This window comes from Sinohyriopsis cumingii, chromosome 7 (genome assembly GCF_028554795.1).
Source record: "Sinohyriopsis cumingii isolate HCF-2022 chromosome 7, ASM2855479v2, whole genome shotgun sequence".
NCBI classification, from domain to species: Eukaryota; Metazoa; Mollusca; class Bivalvia; order Unionida; family Unionidae; genus Sinohyriopsis; species Sinohyriopsis cumingii.
Genome location: NC_142967.1, coordinates 62,675,470 through 62,701,163, shown reverse-complemented (window position 1 = coordinate 62,701,163; position 25,694 = coordinate 62,675,470). Strand labels below are relative to the sequence as shown.

Genomic DNA, 25,694 nt, shown 5'->3' with positions numbered 1-25,694 from the left:
CAAGCCAGCCTCAATTTACACCAGTGAATGAGTGAGATACATTACATGGCTTACTAGTCATTTCAGTCAATACACACTCAACCTTAATCATACGTGAAATCTTCAAAATTTGGTGAATTCACATGGATTCTCGTAACTCATATTAACTAATGTAATGCATGAAATTCTTAGAACCTAATTCTTATGTAAACAAGATGACAGATTTAAACAATTTGTCAAACTTATCTAAAGAAGATTAATGTACGACTTCCTAAGCATAAACTCAACACAGTTATACTTCATAAAGCAAAATTGATATACATGTATGAATGTAGCAAATAGATTCATGCAAATATAAATAAATAAATTCAGCAAAGCATTATATATGGCATCAACAAATTACATGGAATTGTCACAAATACCTTTAAGCTTTCAGCATTCCTCGCATCTACTGACAGATTTGTTTGTCGGTTTTTCCTTGACAACAGTCCTCTTGGACAACAGCTTTATGAGAGAATTTCTCCCAAATTTACTCTCGTTGTCTTCTTACACTTGTTTTCTCTTGCAGAAAAGCTTAGACTGATTAAAATTTTCGATCTGGCGATATTAAACTAGGAAAATTAGTGTGGGAAACACACCCCTTATTTAGCATAACCAGTCAGAATCAAATATATCTGCCGCCTTTTTCCAGAGGCGCCAGAGTCATGGTCAACTTGACCTTGTAGCTTGAGTAACAGTGTTCTGTGATCTTTCAATTTTGACATTTACACTATGGAATCGAAGTTAGTTTTTGTCTCCACCAGTCTTCTGTTGGCTAAATAAACGAATGCTTAATTAAGAATGAAATTCTCCCCTTGAAAAGACATTACCGATCATGGCAGTATGGTGATTTGATATGCGCCTCTCTCCATAAATCTAATTAATTGTTCTCTGGTCTCAAACTAATGTGTTCACAGATCGACAGAAATTTGCCCCTTCACACTCACAAAGGACTCAGTCCACATCAGGACCACATGTTGCCACTTTATTGTTACCTTCATCCCCAATTTCTGTTTAAATACATTCCACTGATCCATTTGACAATTCCAATATCTTTAGTACCTTCCTGAATCTTTTTTCTTATTTGTATCAACTCTTTTTTCTCTCAAACTCTGCATGCTATTACATCAACCCATTGCTCAGTAGCCATATGGACTGTTTGGAAAATTTGTTTGCATCATGGGACTGGAATGGTGTTGTCAAAAAAGGAGGTGGAACAGTGGAGTACTTTGTATGACTGTAGCAGAGACCATCCTAGGCAAGTCATGGAAAAGTCACTTCTCCCTATATGACCAAAAGAGTGCAAAGTGAGAGACCATTAGGAAGATTTATTAGTTCTACTGCATGGGATTTTCACCAGAAGATTTCTTTGGTATCTATTTGATCATAATTAAACATTTTTGCCAATCTGATATTCAATATGGCCACCATAGTGAAAATTTTTATCACTTCTTCTTGATGGAAATCATATCAGCATTGGATTTTCACATAATCTTTTGTGATGTCGAGTTGATACTAAATGGTGCCAATCTGACCTCCAGTATGGCCACCATGGCAGCCATCTTGAAAAAATGAGAATGCCATATCATCATGGGGTTTTCACCAGAAGGCTAATTGTGATATCTAGTTGGTCCTGAATGCAGCATGTGTTTGAGTCTCATGCTTGGCCATTATGGGTGCAATAATGCTTCCCAGTAGCTTCCCAAGGGTTGGTGGTTCTTTCTGAGGTTTTCCCAGGTTCTTCTTCCACTAGTTCTAATGGCAGCCATATATATCTCATCATGTGCTGAAAAATGGTGTTAAACCCATAACAACAGATGATCCTGGATGCCATTCTGACCCAAATATGGCCACTATGGCAGATAGCTTGAAAATGTACTTGTTGCTCATCCTTATAAATGGAAAATTATATTGACACTGAGTTTTCACAAGAAGACTTTTAATGGTGTCTGGCTTGTCCTGAATGAAAATGATATATTCAGTATAGCTGCCATGGTGGCCATCTTGAAAATCTTGGTATTGCTACTCTTCAAAAACTGATGGTCATATCAACATATGGTCTTCACTACAAGATATCATATGGGATCTTAGTTGGTCCTCATTGAAAAGGGGGGCCCCTCAGACATCCAGTATAGATGGCACAATTAACATATTTAAAATCTTGTCTTGTTGTCTTGAACTGATGGTCATATTGGCATGTGTTTTTAACCAAAAGTCTTCTAATGGTGTCTAGTTTCTCCTAGATCTAAATGGTTCTAATCTATGTGCAATATGGCTATCACAGAGGCTAATTTGAAAATCTTATTATTGCTGAAGATGGTTTCAAAACTCAGCAATTAAAAAGAACTGGTCTTACCTTGAATTCCTGGAAATATTTTTTGGATAGTCGAGTGTAAGTCCCAAAATATGGTAGGTTTTAATAACAAAAACAGTAAGTGTTAGTAATACATTAGTATTGGCACATGTTGTTCCAGAAGCTAATGTGGTGTTGTAAAATTATTTCTGGACTGCTTTGGTTACCTAAGTGGGTAGAGCTTCCACCTCAGATGTGCGAGGTTGTGGGTTTGAACCCTGGCCAAGCCATACCAAAGACTTATAAAAATGGTACTAACACCTGCCTCACTTGGTTCTCAGTATTAAGAGGTTAGTGTTAGGACTGGTCAGCATAGTGTCAGTATAATGCAACTGTGTTGGACATGATGCTAAATGTTTGCAGTATGATGTTTGTGTATTATATCAATTAGAGAATTTTTTTTTCTTTTCATGTTTCTTTACTAAATTTGGATATTATTATTATTGTACCTTAATTTCGCTCTGATACCATATAAATTTTTTAAATATATAATCTTGAATCAGCTTTAGTATAGACGGAAACTAGACTGTTTCCCAGTGTATAAACCTGATATCTGAAATAAATTGTATCAAAAGATAAACACTAATCAGTGTGAAGTTGAACCACATAAAACACTCCTACCACCTTATGTAACATTTGAATTACCAAAGTAATTAATTAAACATCTGCATGTCCTGGCGGTAGATTTTCTATGTTATTCCAGGAAAGCCCTGGAAATTCTAGCATGGAAAACCATGGAGTATTTGGATTAATAGTCCTGGCTTCTTCCAGGGTAGGCTGGAAAACCATGGAAAATTCTAGCATGGGAACCAATGAATATTGGTAGGGAAAAGCCTGGAATATTGGCACTGACAACACTGTAATATTTAGCTGGAAAACCCAGCAAATAATTAATGATTTTATCTCATTTTTGACATTTCAAATCATTAGGAAAAACTGCACAACAAACGTACAACAATGCAACAGTCTCAATTTTACTCACCAACATGATAACTCCATAATTTAAAATTATTTCCAGGGTTTTGTGATCAGTTGCTGCACAGGTATTGGTACTGTGCAATAACATTGCTCAAATTAAAGAGCTATATTGTGATGGTTCAAGTCTTAAAAATGGAGCCTATTTAAAAATGAGGCTGCCATGGTAGTTCTGTGTTTTAATACTTCAGATATGTTGTGTGCATATTTGGAGGCTTAAAAACCAGTCTCCAGACTGCAAACAATGGAAATAACTTTAGTCATGGTCTCAATACTGAATTCGGTCTCTGTTGTGGAAAACCATATTTCATCTTGCATGATTTTATTATTTGGTTTCTGTTTGGAAAAAGAGAAATTTTTAAAGCATTATTTTTTATAGAATGCTGGCAGAATGGGATGCATCTCTCAAAGTAAAAAAATTTACTTAGTATGAAAATAACAGACAAGTATTTTTTCTTCTGGCAGCAGATGATAATAATAATAATAATAATAATAATAATAATATCATCATCATCATCTTTCACACTATTCACAACAACACTTACAACAATAACACCAAGGACAGGTATAAAGCATGCCTGATGATAAGCAGCAAAGATTCAGAAAAATTGACTTTTGTAAATAACCAAAACTTTTTTTTACCCTCTTTGGTAAAAAATACTCATTTTTAAGCATAGTTTTTGTATGGAAATGTATAATATGGAAAATAAAATCTCATCCATTTACCTGTCTATAAATAATGGATTTTATTATTATAGGGCTAAATTTAGTTATTTCAGGTGCTATGGTATTTATATTAGTTTTAGAAGGAAAGATATATTTGTGTATAAATTTTCTAAATTCTCTACATAAATTTAATAACAGTATGTCTATGATAGAGGAGTAACTCTACAGTCACAGTTAGATTTAGAGGCAGAGATTTGGGGTCAATACTAGGTTACCAGCAGCTATTCAAATGCTATGGTGTCAAGTTACAGTCCAGAGAAATTGAAACAAAGGAGTCAGTAGAACAGTTGGAAGATGTGTTTGTAAAGCTAATTAAAATCAATTATAGCAAGTTTGCCATAATGCTTAAACATTAAAATTAGTGACCATTTGAAGGGAAATTTGAATCTCTTTTAGTAGGTATAAGGTGCTTAAAATAGAGTTGAGTAGTTTTAGTTTAATTTTGAAGTAATTTGCTCAAAAGGATAAAGTTTACAAGTAATTTCATATTCAAAATAATATTTTTATAAATTCTAACACACAGCATCAGTGGGAAAAGAGTGTGTATGGAGAGTACATATATGGCTTTATTTTGGATTACAAAATTTAGATTCTGTGCATTTTGATATGTAGATTAGAGTTAGATAAAGGGTCTGCACCTAACACAGTCAGACCAGAATATTAGTTTAGAATAGGTCTTCAGGGAATGTTTTCTCTGAAGTCCGCTAGGATTGTTTAAATAACCAGGTCAAACATAGTGCAGGGAGTCAGCATGAAGAACTAGGGGCAACATACATCATTAAAGGTAGAAAAAGAAGAAACCCTCTTGCTTGTGACTAATTCCCCATAGCGCAGTGACATCAGAAAGGCGCTACTACAGTTTGGTGGAGAATTTAAAATGGAAATGTTGTGTTAAATTGTATTCTAAAACTTTTACTGGATTTTGGGGAATTCTATTTTATTTTAGACTGTGCTGACTCCATACGAAAGTTAAGTAGCAAAATTTTGGTATATTCATCTTTAGGACCTTTCTTTGCACTTTATTCTATAATTTTACGAAGTGATCTGTCAGGTAAAAATTTGTCATTAGAGATCTATATGTGCCTTTGATTCTTGTGATTCTACTGCATCAAAATGGATAGAAGCTGCATCGATTTCAGTTTCATGCCACTTTTTTCTGGTGATGGAAGCCAAGAACGCCTAGCCGCAGCAGTGGGAAAATGAATGGATCAAATAATAAAAAAAACAGGAAACGATAAAGGACTATGATCTGAACACGGACAACACTATTGCACGGACTTCTTAACAAAAAAAAAAAAGAATCATTAACAAAACTGGACTGATTTAAAAAAAAAAAAAAAAAAAAAAAAAAAATTGTTGACAACCAGGCAACGATAAAGGACTATGAACTGAACAGGGATAATACATATGCAAGGACCTCTTAACAGAAAAACAAAAAGCAATATCGAACACTGGAACAAGGACCTACACTCAGTGTATCAACGGAAAACAGACAAAATGATAACCCATACGGAACGAAAGAAACAACACCAAGGAAGAAATGAGGGAGACATGTACAATGGCTAATAACGGTTTCTTAAAGCCAGGCCACTAACAAGAACCGAGAGCAAGGCTGCAAATCACCCTTGTGTTGACAGAAAGAACACATGTGGAGAAACACAGCTCCCCGATACCACACATTCTAATGCGAAAGAACCTAACTTTACTGGATGTTGATGAAATTCTAGCCTGTAGTCGGCATCGTGGCAAGCGTGTTTATAGGGTTAAATGGCAAGACTTCCCCAAGACTACATGGGAACCTGAAGAAGCTTTACCGCAGTTTTTGCTCCGGGAATTTCATGTAACAAAGACACAAAAAGGAAAGAGAAGAAAGTATGCAAAGTGAAGATTCCAAAGGGACTTGATCAATTAGTTCTTAAAGGTGGACTCATTATATTTGTTTTGCTGTGCTATACTTTCCTATCAACCATTTCTTCCATATCTATCCTGCACATCTTTCTTCCTATGGTATAGCAGAACAGATGTATAAATCCCACACTTGGACAATTGACAGCTATGTTGCACATTCCAAATGGATTATTCTTTGCAAACAAATAACTACTGTAATTTTAAAAGCAGTCTATGGCACAATGTTAGTGCCAGTTCTTATTCAGTTCAAGAAAATCTTGAAATCCTTGTGATACCTGCAGATTACATTCAAAGCGAAGTGACATTCATGGAACATTATACAAAGTACTGTAGATTGGTGAGAAGTCAGACATTTATGGAACTGTTGTTCATGTGACTTTTGGTAGACAAAGATGATATATAAATTATTAGTGTGATTAATAATTAAGTGTTTGAAATTATTTTACATATACATGTATCAAGATATTTACCTAAAATTAGCATCCATAAGACCTCTTGGGATTATAAAGTTATTTCTGTTTCTAACTGAAAAGATTGTAATAAATCGCAATATTTTTGTACCTTAATACCCTGCACTATGGAATGTAAATTCTATTTAGGGAGTAGATTTTGTAGGTTTGTAGTGTGCAAGGAAGTGTGTGTGAACACTGATGCCACATAAAACATTATGAAATACATGTCTAAATCCAATTTATTCAATAATTTGACAAAAACAATAGTATGTTATAAAAATTTGGGGACCAAATTTTGCTGGGCCGGAGGGACATATTATAGGGCTAAATTTAGTTATTTCAGGTGCTATGGTATTTATATTAGTTTTAGAAGGAAAGATATATTTGTGTATAAATTTTCTAAATTCTCTACATAAATTTAATAACAGTATGTCTATGATAGAGGAGTAACTCTACAGTCACAGTTAGATTTAGAGGCAGAGATTTGGGGTCAATACTAGGTTACCAGCAGCTATTCAAATGCTATGGTGTCAAGTTACAGTCCAGAGAAATTGAAACAAAGGAGTCAGTAGAACAGTTGGAAGATGTGTTTGTAAAGCTAATTAAAATCAATTATAGCAAGTTTGCCATAATGCTTAAACATTAAAATTAGTGACCATTTGAAGGGAAATTTGAATCTCTTTTAGTAGGTATAAGGTGCTTAAAATAGAGTTGAGTAGTTTTAGTTTAATTTTGAAGTAATTTGCTCAAAAGGATAAAGTTTACAAGTAATTTCATATTCAAAATAATATTTTTATAAATTCTAACACACAGCATCAGTGGGAAAAGAGTGTGTATGGAGAGTACATATATGGCTTTATTTTGGATTACAAAATTTAGATTCTGTGCATTTTGATATGTAGATTAGAGTTAGATAAAGGGTCTGCACCTAACACAGTCAGACCAGAATATTAGTTTAGAATAGGTCTTCAGGGAATGTTTTCTCTGAAGTCCGCTAGGATTGTTTAAATAACCAGGTCAAACATAGTGCAGGGAGTCAGCATGAAGAACTAGGGGCAACATACATCATTAAAGGTAGAAAAAGAAGAAACCCTCTTGCTTGTGACTAATTCCCCATAGCGCAGTGACATCAGAAAGGCGCTACTACATTATTATTATTATTATTATTATTATTATTATTATTAACAGATTTTATATTTACCACATTCAAAAATGTATAAATCTGGTAGTATTAAATATAACAATGGAATTAGTAGAAACAACAAAAATAATCTTTATGATTAACTTAATTGAGGGCATAGTTAGCATAAAACTATTTCTAATACATTTGCTACTTGAAATTGTTTTAAAACAAAATTTGTACCATTGTTTAAGATGCATTGAATACACTGAGCTCTTTAGTGCTCATAATTTACAAGCAGGGAGAGTGAGTGTTTGAGCTTTAGTGCTCATAATTTACTAGCAAGAAGAGGGAGTGCTTGACTGAGCTCTTTAGTGCTTACAATTTACAAGCTGGGAGAGTGAGTGTTTGAGCTTTAGTGCTCATAATTTACAAGCAACGAGAGGGAGATATTCAAGACCTTGCTCTACTCATCAGTAAGGGAGTGACCTTTTTATCTTTTCTTCTATAATAGCAGCTTTTGTTTTTTCTATTACATTAAAGCTTAAACCTTTTTCATATGTAACTGAAGGATACAAGTGATGACTTCTGAACTCCATCCATCTACCATTCCAGTCAATTACAGTTCATTTGTTGTTCGAGTTGGCCACTAACCAGCATATTATCTATTGCAGAAGGTTACATATTTTGCAGAGTTTGTCCGACCAGTAGGATGCCATCATAATGGTTCGACATTTGGACAGTGGCACTTGATAACTTGTATAAAATTGTATTTTGTCAGGGCTTCACCATGTTTCATCAAAAGGCATAACATTTTTAGTACAGCTCTTTATTACCTATAACATGACTTGATATAAAACAGTACCACGATGGACCCCATGACCAAAATCACACTATTGTATAATAAGAACCACATAGGTTGACAGATAAAAACATGAAAATTAAAAAAATTTGATAAATCCTGCCATGCTGCATTTGGTATCTGATGGTATTCTCATTATTGCATAATTTGGTACACACCTCAGTATAACACAGTTGATAGGTTACCCTGACTATCATGGTATAATGAGGGACAGCTGTACCTGCCTAAAATATATTATGATAATGTGATAAATTTCTAAACAAAAACTTTGGTTGTACAGAAAATCATGTGCTGATGAATATGGTTTTTATATCTCCATCTTTGCTTGCCAAGGGTTGCTGAGCTATCTTGTTGCCATGGGTCATTTAGAAACTTTGTTGTTAAGGGTCACTTAGCCACTTTTTTGTTAAGGGTCACTAAGCCACTTTGTTGTTAAGGGTCACTAAGCCACTTTGTTGTTAAGGGTCACTTAGCCACTTTGTTGTTAAGGGTCACTAAGCCACTTTGTTGTTAAGGGTCACTAAGCCACTTTGTTGTTAAGGGTCACTAAGCCACTTTGTTGTTAAGGGTCACTAAGCCACTTTGTTGTTAAGGGTCACTTAGCCACTTTGTTGTTAAGGGTCACTAAGCCACTTTGTTGCAAATTAAAATGTGGAACAACATAGATCTGCCGCCTTTAGCTTGTAAAGATGGGTTATCAAACTTGGATAATTTTTAAAATGAACATTTTCTTTTTGTTGTACCAAACTTTGAAGCCAGTGCCTCTGAAGTATATTAATTGTTGTTACAGATTCATTTTTCCTGACTCTGCTGATGTGCTGCCAGTAAAACTAAATTTTACAGCAGTCAAATAACCATATACACTTACACACATCTAATGACCATTGTTTCAAAACTAACAGTGATTTTAATTACCACAGATTTAAAAATAATCACCCGTAATTTAAAGGCTGACTTGTGTTTCAGGTGATGCAGATATTTTTTCCACATTCTCTACAGCTTCATCCAAAAGAGTTTCCAGGGGAGCATCCCAAAGACTGTCCTCGGAACATCAAAAAGGAGGAGTAAGTTCTAAGCCTCTTTTATGGTAAAATAGCAGGTGGAGTAAGGTCAGAGTCCCATTTATTGTAAACTTACTAGACAAGTAAGGTCTGAGTCCCATTTATTGTAAAGTTACTGGAAAAGTAAGGTCTTCGTCCCATTTATTGTAAAATTACTAGAAAAGTAAGGTCTGAGTCCCATTTATTGTAAAGTTACTAGAAAAGTAAGGTCTGAGCCCCATTTATTGTAAAGTTACTAGAAAAGTAAGGTCTTCAACCCATTTATTGTAAAATTACTAGAAAAGTAAGGTCTGAGTCCCATTTATTGTAAAGTTACTAGAAAAGTAAGGTCTGGGTCCCATTTATTGTAAAATTACTGGAGAAGTAAGGTCTGGACCCCATTTATTGTAAAGTTACTAGAGAAGTAAGGTCTTCGTCCCATTTATTGTAAAATTACTAGAAAAGTAAGGTCTGAGTCCCATTTATTGTAAAATTACTAGAAAAGTAAGGTCTGAGTCCCATTTATTGTAAAATTACTAGAAAAGTAAGGTCTTCATCCCATTTATTGTAAAGTTACTAGAGAAGTAAGGTCTTCATCCCATTTATTGTAAAGTTACTAGAGAAGTAAGGTCTGGGTCCCGTTTATTGCAAAGTTACTAGAAAAGTAAGGTCTGGGTCCCATTTATTGTAAAGTTACTAGAAAAGTAAGGTCTGGGTCCCATTTATTGTAAAGTTACTAGAAAAGTAAGGTCTGGGTCCCATTTATTGTAAAATTACTAGAGAAGTAAGGTCTGGACCCCATTTATTGTAAAGTTACTAGAAAAGTAAGGGCTGGGTCCCATTTATTGTAAAATTACTAGAGAAGTAAGGTCTGAGTCCCATTTATTGTAAAGTTACTAGAAAAGTAAGGTCTGAGTCCCATTTATTGTAAAGTTACTAGAGAAGTAAGGTCTGAGTCCCATTTTATTGTAAAGTTACTAGAAAAGTAAGGTCTGGGTCCCATTTATTGTAAAGTTACTAGAAAAGTAAGGTCTGGGTCCCATTTATTGTAAAGCTACTAGAAAAGTAAGGTCTGAGTCCCATTTATTGTAAAGTTACTAGAAAAGTAAGGTCTGGGTCCCATTTATTGTAAAGCTACTAGAAAAGTAAGGTCTGAGTCCCATTTATTGTAAAGTTACTAGAAAAGTAAGGTCTGGGTCCCATTTATTGTAAAGCTACTAGAAAAGTAAGGTCTGAGTCCCATTTATTGTAAAGTTACTAGAAAAGTAAGGTCTGGGTCCCATTTATTGTAAAGTTACTAGAGAAGTAAGGTCTGAGTCCCATTTATTGTAAAGTTACTAGAAAAGTAAGGTCTGAGTCCCATTTATTGTAAAATTACTAGAGAAGTAAGGTCTGAGTCCCATTTATTGTAAAGTTACTAGAAAAGTAAGGTCTGGGTCCCATTTATTGTAAAGTTACTAGAAAAGTAAGGTCTGGGTCCCATTTATTGTAAAGTTACTAGAAAAGTAAGGTCTGAGTCCCATTTATTGTAAAGTTACTAGAAAAGTAAGGTCTGGGTCCCATTTATTGTAAAGTTACTAGAAAAGTAAGGTCTGGGTCCCATTTATTGTAAAGCAACTAGAAAAGTAAGGGCTGGGTCCCGTTTATTGTAAAGTTACTAGAAAAGTAAGGTCTTCGTCCCATTTATTGTAAAGTTACTAGAAAAGTAAGGGCTGGGTCCCGTTTATTGTAAAGCTACTAGAAAAGTAAGGTCTTCGTCCCATTTATCGTAAAGTTACTAGAAAAGTAAGGTCTTCGTCCCATTTATTGTAAAATTACTAGAGAAGTAAGGTCTGAGTCCCATTTATTGTAAAGTTACTAGAAAAGTAAGGTCTGGGTCCCATTTATTGTAAAGTTACTAGAGAAGTAAGGTCTGAGTCCCATTTATTGTAAAGTTACTAGAAAAGTAAGGTCTGGGTCCCATTTATTGTAAAGTTACTAGAAAAGTAAGGTCTGGGTCCCATTTATTGTAAAGTTACTAGAAAAGTAAGGTCTGGGTCCCATTTATTGTAAAGTTACTAGAGAAGTAAGGTCTGAGTCCCATTTATTGTAAAGTTACTAGAAAAGTAAGGTCTGGGTCCCATTTATTGTAAAGTTACTAGAAAAGTAAGGTCTGGGTCCCATTAATTGTAAAGTTACTAGAAAAGTAAGGTCTTCGTCCCATTTATTGTAAAATTACTAGAGAAGTAAGGTCTGAGTCCCATTTATTGTAAAGTTACTAGAAAAGTAAGGTCTGGGTCCCATTTATTGTAAAGTTACTAGAGAAGTAAGGTCTGAGTCCCGTTTATTGCAAAGTTACTAGAGAAGTAAGGTCTGGGTCCCATTTATTGTAAAGTTACTAGAAAAGTAAGGTCTGGGTCCCATTTATTGTAAAGTTACTAGAAAAGTAAGGTCTGGGTCCCATTTATTGTAAAATTACTAGAGAAGTAAGGTCTGGACCCCATTTATTGTAAAGTTACTAGAAAAGTAAGGGCTGGGTCCCATTTATTGTAAAATTACTAGAGAAGTAAGGTCTGAGTCCCATTTATTGTAAAGTTACTAGAAAAGTAAGGTCTGGGTCCCATTTATTGTAAAGTTACTAGAGAAGTAAGGTCTGAGTCCCATTTATTGTAAAGTTACTAGAAAAGTAAGGTCTGGGTCCCATTTATTGTAAAGTTACTAGAAAAGTAAGGTCTGGGTCCCATTTATTGTAAAGCTACTAGAAAAGTAAGGTCTGGGTCCCATTTATTGTAAAGTTACTAGAAAAGTAAGGTCTGGGTCCCATTTATTGTAAAGCTACTAGAAAAGTAAGGGCTGGGTCCCGTTTATTGTAAAGTTACTAGAAAAGTAAGGTCTTCGTCCCATTTATTGTAAAGTTACTAGAAAAGTAAGGGCTGGGTCCCATTTATTGTAAAGCTACTAGAAAAGTAAGGTCTGGGTCCCATTTATTGTAAAGTTACTAGAAAAGTAAGGTCTTCGTCCCATTTATTGTAAAATTACTAGAGAAGTAAGGTCTGAGTCCCATTTATTGCAAAGTTACTAGAAAAGTAAGGTCTTCATCCCATTTATTGTAAAGTTACTAGAAAAGTAAGGTCTGGGTCCCATTTATTGTAAAGTTACTAGAAAAGTAAGGTCTGGGTCCCATTTATTGTAAAGCTACTAGAAAAGTAAGGTCTGGGTCCCATTTATTGTAAAGTTACTAGAAAAGTAAGGTCTGGGTCCCATTTATTGTAAAGTTACTAGAAAAGTAAGGTCTGGGTCCCATTTATTGTAAAGTTACTAGAAAAGTAAGGTCTGGGTCCCATTTATTGTAAAGCTACTAGAAAAGTAAGGTCTGGGTCCCATTTATTGCAAAGTTACTAGAAAAGTAAGGTCTGGGTCCCATTTATTGTAAAGCTACTAGAGAAGTAAGGTCTGAGTCCCATTTATTGTAAAGTTACTAGAAAAGTATTTCTGAGCCCTGTTTATTGAGGAGAGAAAAATCTGGAGGAGCAAGTTCTAGGCCCTGTTTATTTTGAAGCTAATTGAGGAGTAAATTTTAGGCCCTGCTTATTGTCAAATTACCGGAGGAGTAGGGTCTAAGCCCTGTTTTTTGTAAAGTTACTGGATGAGTAAGTTTTTGGCCCTGTTGTTGGTAAAACTGTTAGAAGAATTAAGTTCTAGGTCCATTTTATTGCATAGTTAATGGAGGAGCAAATTCTATGCCCTGCTTATTGTGAAGTTTCAGGAAGAGTTGATAAAGTTACTAGTAAAGAAAGTTCTGTGCCCTATTTATTGCAAAGTTACTGGAGGTGCAAGTTCAAGGCCCGGTTGTTGGTAAAGCTGCTGGAAGAATTGAATTCTAGGTCCATTTTATTGCAGAGTTACTAGAGGAGAAAGTTCTGTGCCTTGTTTATTGTAAAGTAACTGGTCGAGTAAATTCTGAACCTGTTGATTGTAAAAGTATTGGATGAGCCTGTGCTGAACCTGTTGATTGTAAAAGTATTGGATGAGTCTGTGCCATGCCTGTTGATTGTAAAAGTATTGGATGAGACTGTGCTGAGCCTGTTGATTGTAAAAGTATTGGATGAGTCTGTGCTGAGCTTGTTGATTGTATAAGTATTGGATGAGTCTGTGCTTTGCCTGTTGGTTGTAAAGTTTGTGAAGGAGTAAGTTCTAAACCCAGTTTATTGTAAAGATACTAGACAAGTCAGTTCGGAGTCATGTTTATTGCACAGTTATTGTAAACCATAGTGTTTTAATATTATTCCATTTTTGCAAATACATGTACTCTGTACTGCCAGTTCAACATGTAGGTAAAATGAAATTTGAGCAAGTAATTGATGCTAAATACTTTATTCTGCTATTTATGGCATAAAAATATTTCTGAAAATATAACTTCCTTGTTAAGTTCACTAAAATCTTGTTTTCTACTTAAATTTTATATTTTCCACTATATTTTTATTACCTCAAACGCGAGTGGTAAAATGTAGGTATCACTTTTCCAGCATTGACTGTTGTGGTAAGCTGGCAGTAGTGTCAACGTTAAGATTTTGTGTTGAGGTATCCTGAAAATGATACATTTTCTAAATCAGTTACTGTTGGTGGCATTAACTTTATAATTCTGTGCTAGGTTTTTGCAACCCCATAATTATTCAGTACTGTCACCATGGCAGTCATTTTTAAAATTTAGTATGGTCACCATGTCAGTCATATTTAAAATTCAGTATAGTCACCATGGCAGTCATTTTTAAAATTCAGTATGGTCACCCTGGCAGTCATATTTAAAATTCAGTATGGTCACCCTGGCAGACATCTTTAAAATTCATTATGGTCACTATGACAGTCATCTTTAAAATTCAGTTTTGTCACCATGGCAGTCATATTTAAAATTCAGTATGGTCACCCTGGCAGTCATCTTTAAAATTCAGTATGGTCACCATGGCAGTCATCTTTAAAATTTAGTATGGTTACCATGGCAGTCATTTTTAAACTTGGTATGGTCACCATGGCAGTCACCTTTAAAGTTCAGTATGGTCACCATGGCAGTCATCTTTAAAATCATGTTAAAGCTACTCTTCTTGAATGGCTGGTCATATCAACAGTGGGTTTTCACTAAAATATTTTGTATGATGTCTAATTGGTCCTAAATGAAAATGGTGCGTATCTGGTATCCAATATAGCTGCACCTCATAAATAGTCATATTACTATGGGTTTTCAATGAAAGAATTCTTACGATAACTAGTCTAGGTAGTCCTTAATACAATGATGCAGATCTCAGGTCCAGTATGGTCACCATTGCAAACATCTTACCTTGTCACATCTCCTCCTGAACAGAAAGTTATTTTGACATGGGCATTTTCACCAAAAGGCTTCTTAAGATGTACGTTTGATCTTAAATGAACTTGATGCTGATCTGAGATCCAGTATGGCTGCCACAGCAGCCATCCTGTAAATCTTGTTAGTGCTACTCCTCCTAAATGGAAATTCACATCTTGAACTATTTTATTGTCTGCTCTCTAAATGGCAGGTTTCCAGGATATTGGCTTCATATGAGACCCAGTTTGTCTTTAATGAAAATGGTGCCCATCATTAGGTCATTATTCCAGTATGGCAGCCACAATAATGGTTTAAAAATCTTGTTGTCACTACTCTCCAGAATGAATTATTATTATGACAAGGGGTTTTCACCAAAAGATATAGCGATGGTTACTTTGTCCTGAATGAAAATGGTGCAAAGCTGACATCTAATTTGTGTACCACAGCAGCTAATCAGAGAATCTTGTTATTGCTGAAGAATATTAAAGATGGTTTCAGCACTTGACAGTTTGGAAGACATGGTCTTATCTTGAGTTCCTGGAACTTTGTTCACCCACTAGAGTCTCAGTCCTACTGAGGGTCTCTTGTTTAATTTTTGTATAGTTCCTGAACCCTGTGATAGAGTCACATCATATTTGGAATAAATCATTATGAAGCTAAGATAATTATGTGAAATGCACGCCCACTCTGTTTGTGTTCATTGTTGGGATAAGTTAACATTTGTGAATGCAGTTTGGCAGAGACAATTAGAAGAACAAATAAATAGTCCCAGTTCTGACATCTATCATTGAATTTTACAAATTCTTTGAGAAAGATGTAGGGGATATTGTCTTTGGGTCCTTCAACACAAGATACAGCATGAAATATTTGTTAAGTCTCAGAGATTCATAACTTGCATTCCAAGAAAAGGAAGGAGATTTATATGGAGGATTGGAGACCAGTCTCACTGTCTATTGTAGATTGCATGATTGTTTCAGCATTTATTGTTAACAGGGTGAAGAAAGTCCTCCCTTTTGTTATGAGCAACAGTCCAAAGATTTTTATGAAAGGGAGAATTATTAGTAAAAATATAAGGATTTTGTATGACTTGATACATTATCTGGAAGAAAAAAATAAATATGGTCTTCTCTTATTGATTGACTTGAAAAGTCATTGACTCTTTGGAAAATGCTCTGAAATATTTTAACGTTGGAGAAAAAGTTGTGTTGTTAATAATGTGCATTTATCAGTTTTTATTTAGAGGTAGTTTGTTTCCAGTGAGTCCTTTTACATCCTATGTTTTTAAATTTTGAATTGCACTTGACCTAAAAATGAATACAAATATTGCATGCATTTTATATGCCTGCCATGTTTTCCTCCATCTGTTTATGTGTTACCAATTTCGTTTCTGCACATTGTGTCAAGTTGTCCACCATTTACAGTTATCAGAATTTGCTGATGGCTTACACTTTTGGTAAAGAAGATCCCAATCAATTTTGGGATCAAAACTCAAATGTCAAAGTTGCTGTGATTCAAAGTAGAAAAACTGATTTTTGAACTTTACAGTTGCTCCCTTTCTCCACAACCTATTACCACAACTTTTGGATGGTTGCACATGGTGAGTAAGGAAGAAACCTATCAGCTTTTAGGTCAAAAAGTCAAAGGTCAAGGTCACTGGAAGAAGATATATGTATATATGTAATTTAATGGTACCTCAGCGCAAGAGTGGCTGTATGGTTTATACCAATATCTAAAGTCCTTTACCATGTATAGTTTATAAACTTTATGTATGGATTGCACCTGGAACAAAGAAGAATCAAAATAATTTCAGTGTCAAAAGGTCAAAGATCAGGGTCTTTGACTTAAAGAATAAAAATGGTATCCACACAATAACATTAGTTCTACATTACATACTCAGACCAGAATTTGTTGGTGGCTTGCACTTGTGGTATGGAAGAATACTATTGATGTAGGGGTCAAAAGATCAAAGGTTAGGGTCACTGCAACTGAAACCAATATTGGTTTCTACGCAATAACATTCTACACCACTTGCTGGGACTAAACTTTTGCATGTCTTGCACTTTGTGAAAGGAAAAAGCTTATCAGTTTCATGCTCAAACATAAAGCGTCAAAAGTCGAGGTCACAGAAAGAAGTATAATATCTGCACAAAGATTTACGTTATCTACAATGAGGCCTATTAAATGTGGCACAGGTGTGTAATGTGCCATCCACAGTAGTCTTGTCAGTAGTAAAAAGGAGTTCACATTTGGGGCAGTATGCTGAATATACTTTTCTATTCATAGATGGTTCTCCATTGTCCTTCAAGAAAACCATGTTATTTGTTTTAATAACTTTGCCTTTGTATCAGGTTTTTTGTGTTGCATTTTTAAATTAAAAATTATTTGGGTATGATCAAAAAAAAAGTGAAATAAAAATACTATGTCCAGAAATTGACATTTACTGGTCAACATCCAATGTTAGATTACTGTGGGTAGAGTACACCAATCAGCATTTCTCCAATGGTAGATATGATAGGAGTGATGTCCCTTTGCATCAAGTCAGAAGTCAGTTGGGGGAAAAATATATGTGCTTAGTAAGGTGTTCATTCAGTTCTATTCTAATAATTTTTAAGCACAAAATATGCAAAAATTCTTTTTCAGTTTTCAGTATTCATAATTTTCTATATATCTTACCTAAATATCTGCATTATCTTTGCATGTAATTGTTCAAAGCCCTTCTAAATGGAGATTGATTTACTCAATTTATTTCTGGCCTTGGGAGCCCTTCAGTGCTTAAAACCCATATAGACTAATGAATTGAATAGATAATTTCAATTTACCTATTCTCTTTTAACTTGGAGGATATGGTAGAACTTAATTATTCAAAGACGAAGGAAGTAAAGAAACTGCTTGGCTGTTTTAGCAGAAGAAATGTATGCATTACTGAAATCATTACTTTGAGAAAATCCTTGATTTTGTCAGAATCTTTGTTTTAAGTTCTGCAAAATCCAACAACCCATATAGACTAATGAATTGAATAGATAATTTTTTCAGTTTATTTTGAGAGGTAAATGAGAGTTAAAACAGACACATCTTTGAAGGAAGGGAAATTAAATGTTTCACAAATTCATCTGTATTGCATAAACACTTCTGGATTTGGAGCTTTTTTTAAGCAAACAAAGATGGTATATGACAAATTTAGTTTTTGAACAAATATTTTGGAAATTTGGAGGCACAGTTTTTTAAATAAGGAATAATTGAAAAGAAGATGTAAACCCATTCAAACTATATGTCGTCTTCTCAGTGCTTTACCACTATAAAAAATAAAACTTGTGTATCTACTTTTCAAGAATACTTATTGAGTTGGTTCTAAATTAAAATGGTGCCCTTCTGAGTTCCAGTAAGACCACCAAGACAGCCATTTTGAAGATCTTGTTGCTAATCCTTCTAAATGGAATTCGCGGGGGTGGGGGTCACAGATTGATTCCTTAAAATGTCTAGTTTGTCCCAAATGAAGATGGTGCCAGTCAGACATCCAATATGACTGCAGCAATGACTAATCTGAAAGTCTTGTTGTTGCTCTGAAATATTACACATGGTTTCAACACTTGGCAATTAAAAATATGAAATAGTCCTATCTTAACTTTCAGGAAATTTTTATTTGGCCAGTAGAGTCTTGGCCCCTTCAAGGGAAGCTTGTAACACTTTCATGTGTTTTTTTTCATTTTTCAAAAAGAAGCAATATGACTTTGAAGAAAACAGGCATTTTAATAACACTTTCTTGAAACAAAATCATACTTAAATGACAGTATACATTATGCATATAATTAATGTGATGAGATGTGATTAGGATTTTTAACGTAGCTTTAACAATTTTTCAGTCATATTGCTACAATGTCTGCACTGTGGCAGTTTATAGTGATGTCTAGCACTGGGGCATCATGCTGCAGACATGTAGCATGATGTCCCACCCAGTCACATTATTCTGACACCAGGCCTACCAGTCCTAACACTAACCTCTTAATGCTGAGCATCTAGCGAGGCAGCTGTTAGTACCATTTTTGTAAGTCTTTGATATGACTCGGCCGGGGTTTGAACCCACAACCTCCCACTTCTAAGGTGGATGCTCTAACCACTAGGCCACCGGAGCAGTCCATTTAATAATACAGACATCAAACCAGAGTAAATTTGTTGGCAAGAAGAGTTTCAAGTCTTCCCCAGCTTTACTGATTATCGTGTGCATTTCTGTTGACTTCTCATGTTAAAATGCCAATATTCCCTCTAGGCTAATATTAAGTAAATACCTGTTCATTAGTGATATTTGTAGTTACTCTACTGAAGTATGTGGATTCCAATCAATTGTCATATCCATCTGGATAAGTATTGGAGAAAGGCATGTTTTAACAGCATATTTCCCAGCTATAATCAACTCTGATGTGAACGGCATACACACGTATACACAGGTACATGATATAATTACAGATCAGGATTTGTCCTATTTTTGTATTCCAATGACTTAAAATCAAGGACATCACATTATGTACATAAAAGTCTGCATGCATTATGTACACTAGGAAGATAGGTACTGTAATAATCTGGCACAATATAAGCCATCACTGTTGACTCCCACAAATCTGAATGTGAATCAGGGATTTGACAATTTGACTTCCAAGATAGAACCACATGTGTGTGTGTGTGTCTGTGTGTCTCTGTGTGTGTGTGTGTGTGCATGCAATGCATGCACATGTGTTTACACATGCATCTATGTGTGCGAGAGTGACGTGTGTGTTTTAAGTAAGTAAATTTATATTATATAAGAGAGGGAGAGAGAGAGAGAGTATGTGTGCATTTTTAAGTTAGTAAATATATGTCATGATCAGAATGCTGATAAAATATGTAATATAATCCAGGCTCACCAATTATAAGTGGTGGTGTTGGGGAATAAAATATTCTGACAACTTACATTCACTTAGAAACAAACATTTTCTTAAGGTTTTCTTTTTAAAGTTTTCTTATTTGCTTATATTTCCTGAACACCTTGATTGATTTTCTTTATACCTGGGGTGAAGCATTATAAAACTAAGAGGCTTGGTCAGTGTGGGTATTAAGTGGAGCTGGGTAGCATGAAAAATTTTGTACCATAGTATAATGCAGTAATTCTGAACATTCAGTGATATATGTACCGCAGTATACTGCAATTATATTAAGAACCAAAAATTTAATTTTCTTGGGCAGTCACCTGTGAATTTTTAAATATGTCTTGATCTCACATAGGTGGGAAAAGATATTGCTTTAATTTATAGCAAAATAATACCATGTTATATTCATTACATTATTTGAAGAAAGAAAAAATTGTTTTGAGATAAAAGAGTATACAGTATCTCAGCTTGAAATAAAATTGCAGCTACACCCTTCCCCCAGGCCTAAATGATCAAAACCTTATAGTAGACACATTTTTCATGTGTATATTAATCACTGTATACATTGCCTTCTAAAAACTATAACTAAAGTGGGATGATTATGTTTACACTAAAGCTGACACCCTATGAAACATTGACATTAGATGGCTTGTTGATAAATAAATGAAGTATTGACACTGAAGCCTATCATTTACTAGCTACATTATTAATGTAATAAAAAGAGAAACTTTGAATGGGATGTCAACACTGGGTTAGGACATTTATTGGATATGGCTAATAAGACACAGATTCAGCAAACAAGATAATATTTAGTGGACTAGAGAAGTTATGTAAAAGTCAAACAAAAATAAATGCTCTCCTGAAAATCTTAAGATGATTCTTGTTCTTACAAAAGAATAAATGTACCTGACTACAAATAATTTGTTTAAAAATTAAAATTTCTCTCCTTTTTTTAATTCAACATTTTTCCAGATGCTTAGTTTGGCCCGAATATCTTTTACAACATCCCTTTCAGCTGCCATGATGGCATATGTGAAGTGTGCCATACATGTGCTTCATAGTTCATAAATATATATGAATTCGAAATAATTGAACTTAATTTTTGACAGATAAAACAATTTTGTAAAAACATTAATAAAATCTGGAATTAATTTTGAATGAAAAATGAAAGATACGTAAAGTCATAACAGCTTACTTGGGAATCTACATACATTCCTTGCTGACGGAAACTACAGAAGTTCTGGTACAGTAAAAAAGTACCATGTTATGTACCACCAGAAAAAATACCATGGTATACTGGTAATACTGTGCACCTCTAGTATTAAAAAAGCTTGGTAGCACCCCCATGGGTAGATGGTTCTTACCAGGGTTTGCCCAGGTTTTTCCTCTACCAGTTATGCTGGGCACCATTCATGGCCTATTGTGTACTATAAAATTGTGTTAAACCCACAGCTTCATCAGCAACAATTAGCACACGTATGCTCATTAAAGCTTTGAGTCAAGGTCATAGCCATTGAAAATTTGCATGATGGGTCTGGTTAATTTTTTTTTTATTATGGTACCTAAACCTCTTAAAACTTTGTGTAATATTACTGTTTTATGTAAAGTTTGTACCCAGACTTTCAATGATTTTCTGTCTCACGTGTTTTTAGCACAAAGCTGAGTCGCCAGGTAAAAAGGTGTGTTCCACTATATACACATGTAATGTTTGTTTATCAAAGAGATTACAGAAGATCAAGACTCTGACAAAGTAAACAACAGATTTGTGGTATAGCCAGAATTATATAAAAGAGATCAAATAACAGTTTTCATACATGAGAAAATACATATTTCTTTGTGGGGACAGAGTGGCCAAGTGGTCTAAAGCACTCACTGTTATGGATCATTGCCATCTCATCTATGTCTGCATGGGTTCGAGTATCGGATTTGGTGAATGTGGGTATGTGAGAAAGCTTGCCAGTAGCTTCTCATGGGTCGGTGGTTCTCGCCAGGATTTTCCCAGGTTCAACCTCCACCATTTATGCTGGCTGCCATGTTTAGCCTATCGTGTGCAGAAAAAAAGGCCTTAAACCCTATAACAACAACAACATATTTCTTTGACCATATGAAAAGTAATGTCTAAAATAATTATTATTTTGGGGAAGAGATTATGTATGAAAAAAAAAAGAACCTGATATTGAGAAGGACTCCATAAATATATAAATGAACATCAATATTATAATCATGTACACTACATATAGTTAAGAAAAAAACATCATACACTAGTACAATATGTTGTTTAAATTTGCTTATAAAATCTTTGTATTGTAATAGATAGTTTGAAAACATAACTCTGAGAAGGACACTGGTATTCCAGTATCATGTTGTTCCCACACTCTTTCATTATTCATACACCATGATCCAAATAAAATATGCCCCAATTTGAAAGACAGAGAGATATTTTATGCCTTATTTTAAATGTCCCTCTGAGCTGAAGCTTCTGTCAAAGAGAAAACATAATAATAAAGTGAAATTTTACAGGATATATGCCATAATCCTTCAGTGTCAAAGATACATGATTTATATTTGAATAGCTTCAGTACATTCTGTTTAGTTTAAACCCCAAGTTGAACTTTAAGTATGCTTGTTGTTTTCTCTGCAAGTAAAATGACATTACACCAGTGAAGATTATGCTTTATCTGCAAGTGCATGTACACTAATAATAATAATGTGGACTTAGTACAGTGTCTAATCTTAAGAAGCTCTAAGCACTTTACAAGGCTTAGCACAGTGTCTAATATTTAGAAGCTCTGATCACTTTACCAGGCTTATCAGTCTCTAATCTTATGAAGCTCTAAGCACTTTACAAGGCTTAGTACAGTCTCTAATCTTTAGAAGCTCGAAGCACTTGACAAGGCTTAGTACAGTCTCTAATCTTTAGAAGCTCTAAGCACTTTACAAGGCTTAGTACAGTCTCTAATCTTTAGAAGCTCTAAGCACTTTACAAGGCTAAGATCAGTGTCAGATCTTTAGAAGCTCTAAACTTAGTACAGTGTCTAATCTTTAGAAGCTCTAAACTTAGTACAGTGTCTAATCTTTAGAAGCTGTGAGCACTTTACAATTCATACCACAGTGTCTGATCTTTAGAAGCTCTAAGCACGTTACAAGGTGTAGCACAGTGTCTGATCTTTAAAAGCTCTAAGCACGTTACTTTGGTTAGCACAGTGTTTAATCTTATGAAGCTTTGAGCACTTTACAAGACTTAGCACAGTGTCTGATCTTTAGAAGCTCTAAGCTCTTTAAAAGGCTTAGCACAGTTTCTGATCTATGGAAGCTCTGAGCACTTTACAAGGCTTAGCACAGTGTCTTATCTTGAGAAGCTCCAAGCAAGCACTTTACAAGATATAGCACAGTGTCTGGTCTTTAGAAGCTCTAAACTTAGCACAGTGTCTTATCTTTAGAAGCTCTAAGCACTTTACAAGGCTTAGCACAGTGTCAGATCTTTAGAAGCTCTAAACTTAGTACAGTGTCTAATCTTTAGAAGCTCTGAGCACTTTACAATTCATATCACAGTGTCTGATCTTTAGAAGCTCTAAGCACTTTACAAGGCGTAGCACAGTGTCTGATCTTTAAAAGCTCTAAGCACTTTACTTTGGTTAGCACAATGTTTAATCTTATGAAGCTTTGAGCACTTTACAAGACTTAGCACAGTGTCTGATCTTTAGAAGTCTTAAGCTCTTTAAAAGGCTTAGCACAGTTTCTAATCTTTGGAAGCTCTAAGCGCTTTAAAAGGCTTAGCACAGTGTCTAATCTTGAGAAGCTCTAAGCAAGCACTTTACAAGACATATCACAGTGTCTGGTCTTTAGAAACTCTAAACTTAGCACAGTGTCTTATTTTTAGAAGCTCTAAGCACTTTACAAGACTTAGCACAGTGTCTGGTCTTTAGAAGATCTAAACTTAGCACACTGTCTAATCTTTAGAAGCTCTGAGCACTTTACAAGACTTAACTCAGTGTCTGGTCTTTAGAAGCTCTAAACTTAGCACAGTGTCTTATCTTTAGAAACTCTAAGCACTTTACAAGACTTAGCACAGTGTCTGGTCTTTAGAAGATCTAAACTTAGCACACTGTCTAATCTTTAGAAGCTCTGAACACATTACAAGGCTTAGCACAGTGTCTGATCTTTAGCAGCTCTGAGCACTTTACAAGGCTTAGCACAGTGTCTGATCTTTAGAAGCTCTAAGCACTCTACAAGGCTTTGCACTGTTTCTAATCTTTAGAAGCTCCAAGCACTTTACAAGGCTTAGCACAGTGTGTAATCTTTAGAAGCTTTGAGCACTTTACAAGGCTTATCAGTCTCTAAACTTATGAAGCTCTAAGCACTTTACAAGGCTTAGTACAGTGTCTAATCTTTAGAAGCTCCAAGCACTTTACAAGGTGTAGCACAGTGTCTAACACTGGACAACAAATTTTTACAAAAGTCATGTTACTGAAATAAAATTAGTCAATTCTTATCAATTTTTATGTGCTGAACACGAATATGACAGTCAAATTGCAAAATTGGCTCTAGTTTTTTTGTAATCTGCAAGAAATTAATGTTTACATAACGAAATGCATTCCAATAGTAAAAGGTCAACTGTAATAGCCTACCTATAAAAAATCAAGTCATTGACTACATCTTAGATTTCTTCGCCTGTCTCTTGTACAGCTGTTCGGGAGCATCTCTGAGGAGTGTCCAGCAGTAGTCAGCCAGCATTGTAGTGGACCATTTTCCCTGGTATCTTTGTTCCATTGTTGCGATATCTTGATGAAAACGTTCGCCGTGTTCATCACTAACAATACCACAGTTGCTAGGAAAGAAATCCAAATGGGAATGAAGGAAGTGAATCTTTAGAGACATATTGCAGCCAAGTTTCTTATACTTCATCAACATGTCTTCTACTAGTTCCTTATAGTTTTCTGCCCTAACATTTCCGAGGAAGTTTGTAGAAACTAGGCGAAAAGCATTCCATGCTTGTTTCGCGTCACCTTCCAGCAAGTTGTTGAACCGGTCATCTTTGAAAAGCTCTCGAATCTGAGGACCCACAAAAACTCCCTCTTTAATCTTTGCTTCGCTGAGTCGAGGGAATTTTTCATGCAGGTATCGGAATGCTGGCAAAGTCCGGTCAATGGCTTTCACAAAGTTCTTCATCAAACCTAGTTTGATGTGAAGGGGTGGTAGCAAGATTTTCTGAGCCTCAACCAGAGCTGGGTGTTGGATATTCTTCTCTCCAATGGCTACATTCTGCCTGTGAGTCCATTCCTTCCTCATGTAGTGCATTTCCCTTGCTCGGCTATCCCACTCGCATAAGAAACACATGTATTTTGTATATCCTTGCTGCAGTCCCATTAAAAGGGCAACTACCTTCAAATCACCACAGAGGTGCCAGCTGTACTTGTTATACTCAATGGAATTCAGTAGCTGCCTTAAGTTATCGTATGTCTCTTTCATGTGGACAGCATACGCTACTGGAATAGATGGAAGAATGTTTCCATTGTGCAGAAGCACAGCCTTGAGACTCAGTTTCGAAGAGTCTCCATTCTTGTGGGTCATGAGTGATTTTTAAAGCATTCATGAGGCCCTCAATATCGGAACAGAATATCAGATTACTTTCCTTTCTGAAGAAAGGCTCCAATTGCTGGTGGCGCTTTCGATATGCAGTAATTGTGACATCTTCTTCTAGAAGATTCCATTGTTGGAGTCTTGATCTGATAAGTCCAAATCACGAATCAGGTCATTTAGTTCTTCCTGTGTTATTCTGTGTGGGGTTGATGATGCACCACAGTGAAAATCTGGATCACTGCATGCTGATGGACCAGGAGAAGAACAGGTCGACTCACCTTTGTCTTCGTCAGATGAATCAAGAGAATATTCTGCTGGAGGTTCTGGAATAGGAAGTCCCTCACCATGTGGAACTGGTCTCAATGCAGACGGAATGTTTGGGTAGACTATTCTCGACTTCTTTCGCTTCGTTATTCCGCCGGAAAGAGGAGGAACCAAGCAGAAG

The 25,694-nt window shown here is 35.2% G+C and overlaps 1 protein-coding gene across 3 annotated transcripts in view; it reads left to right on the top strand.

Moving 5' to 3' along the window:
- Positions 1-25,694, top strand: part of LOC149795383 (alpha-1,6-mannosyl-glycoprotein 2-beta-N-acetylglucosaminyltransferase-like) — a 158,803-nt gene that overhangs the window by 84,643 nt on the left and 48,466 nt on the right. For all 3 annotated transcript variants that reach the window (XM_089965169.1, XM_089965167.1, XM_089965168.1), the window contains one exon: positions 9,381-9,478. In XM_089965169.1, the coding sequence (XP_089821295.1) occupies positions 9,381-9,478 (98 nt within the window). The remainder of the gene's footprint in view (positions 1-9,380; positions 9,479-25,694) is intronic.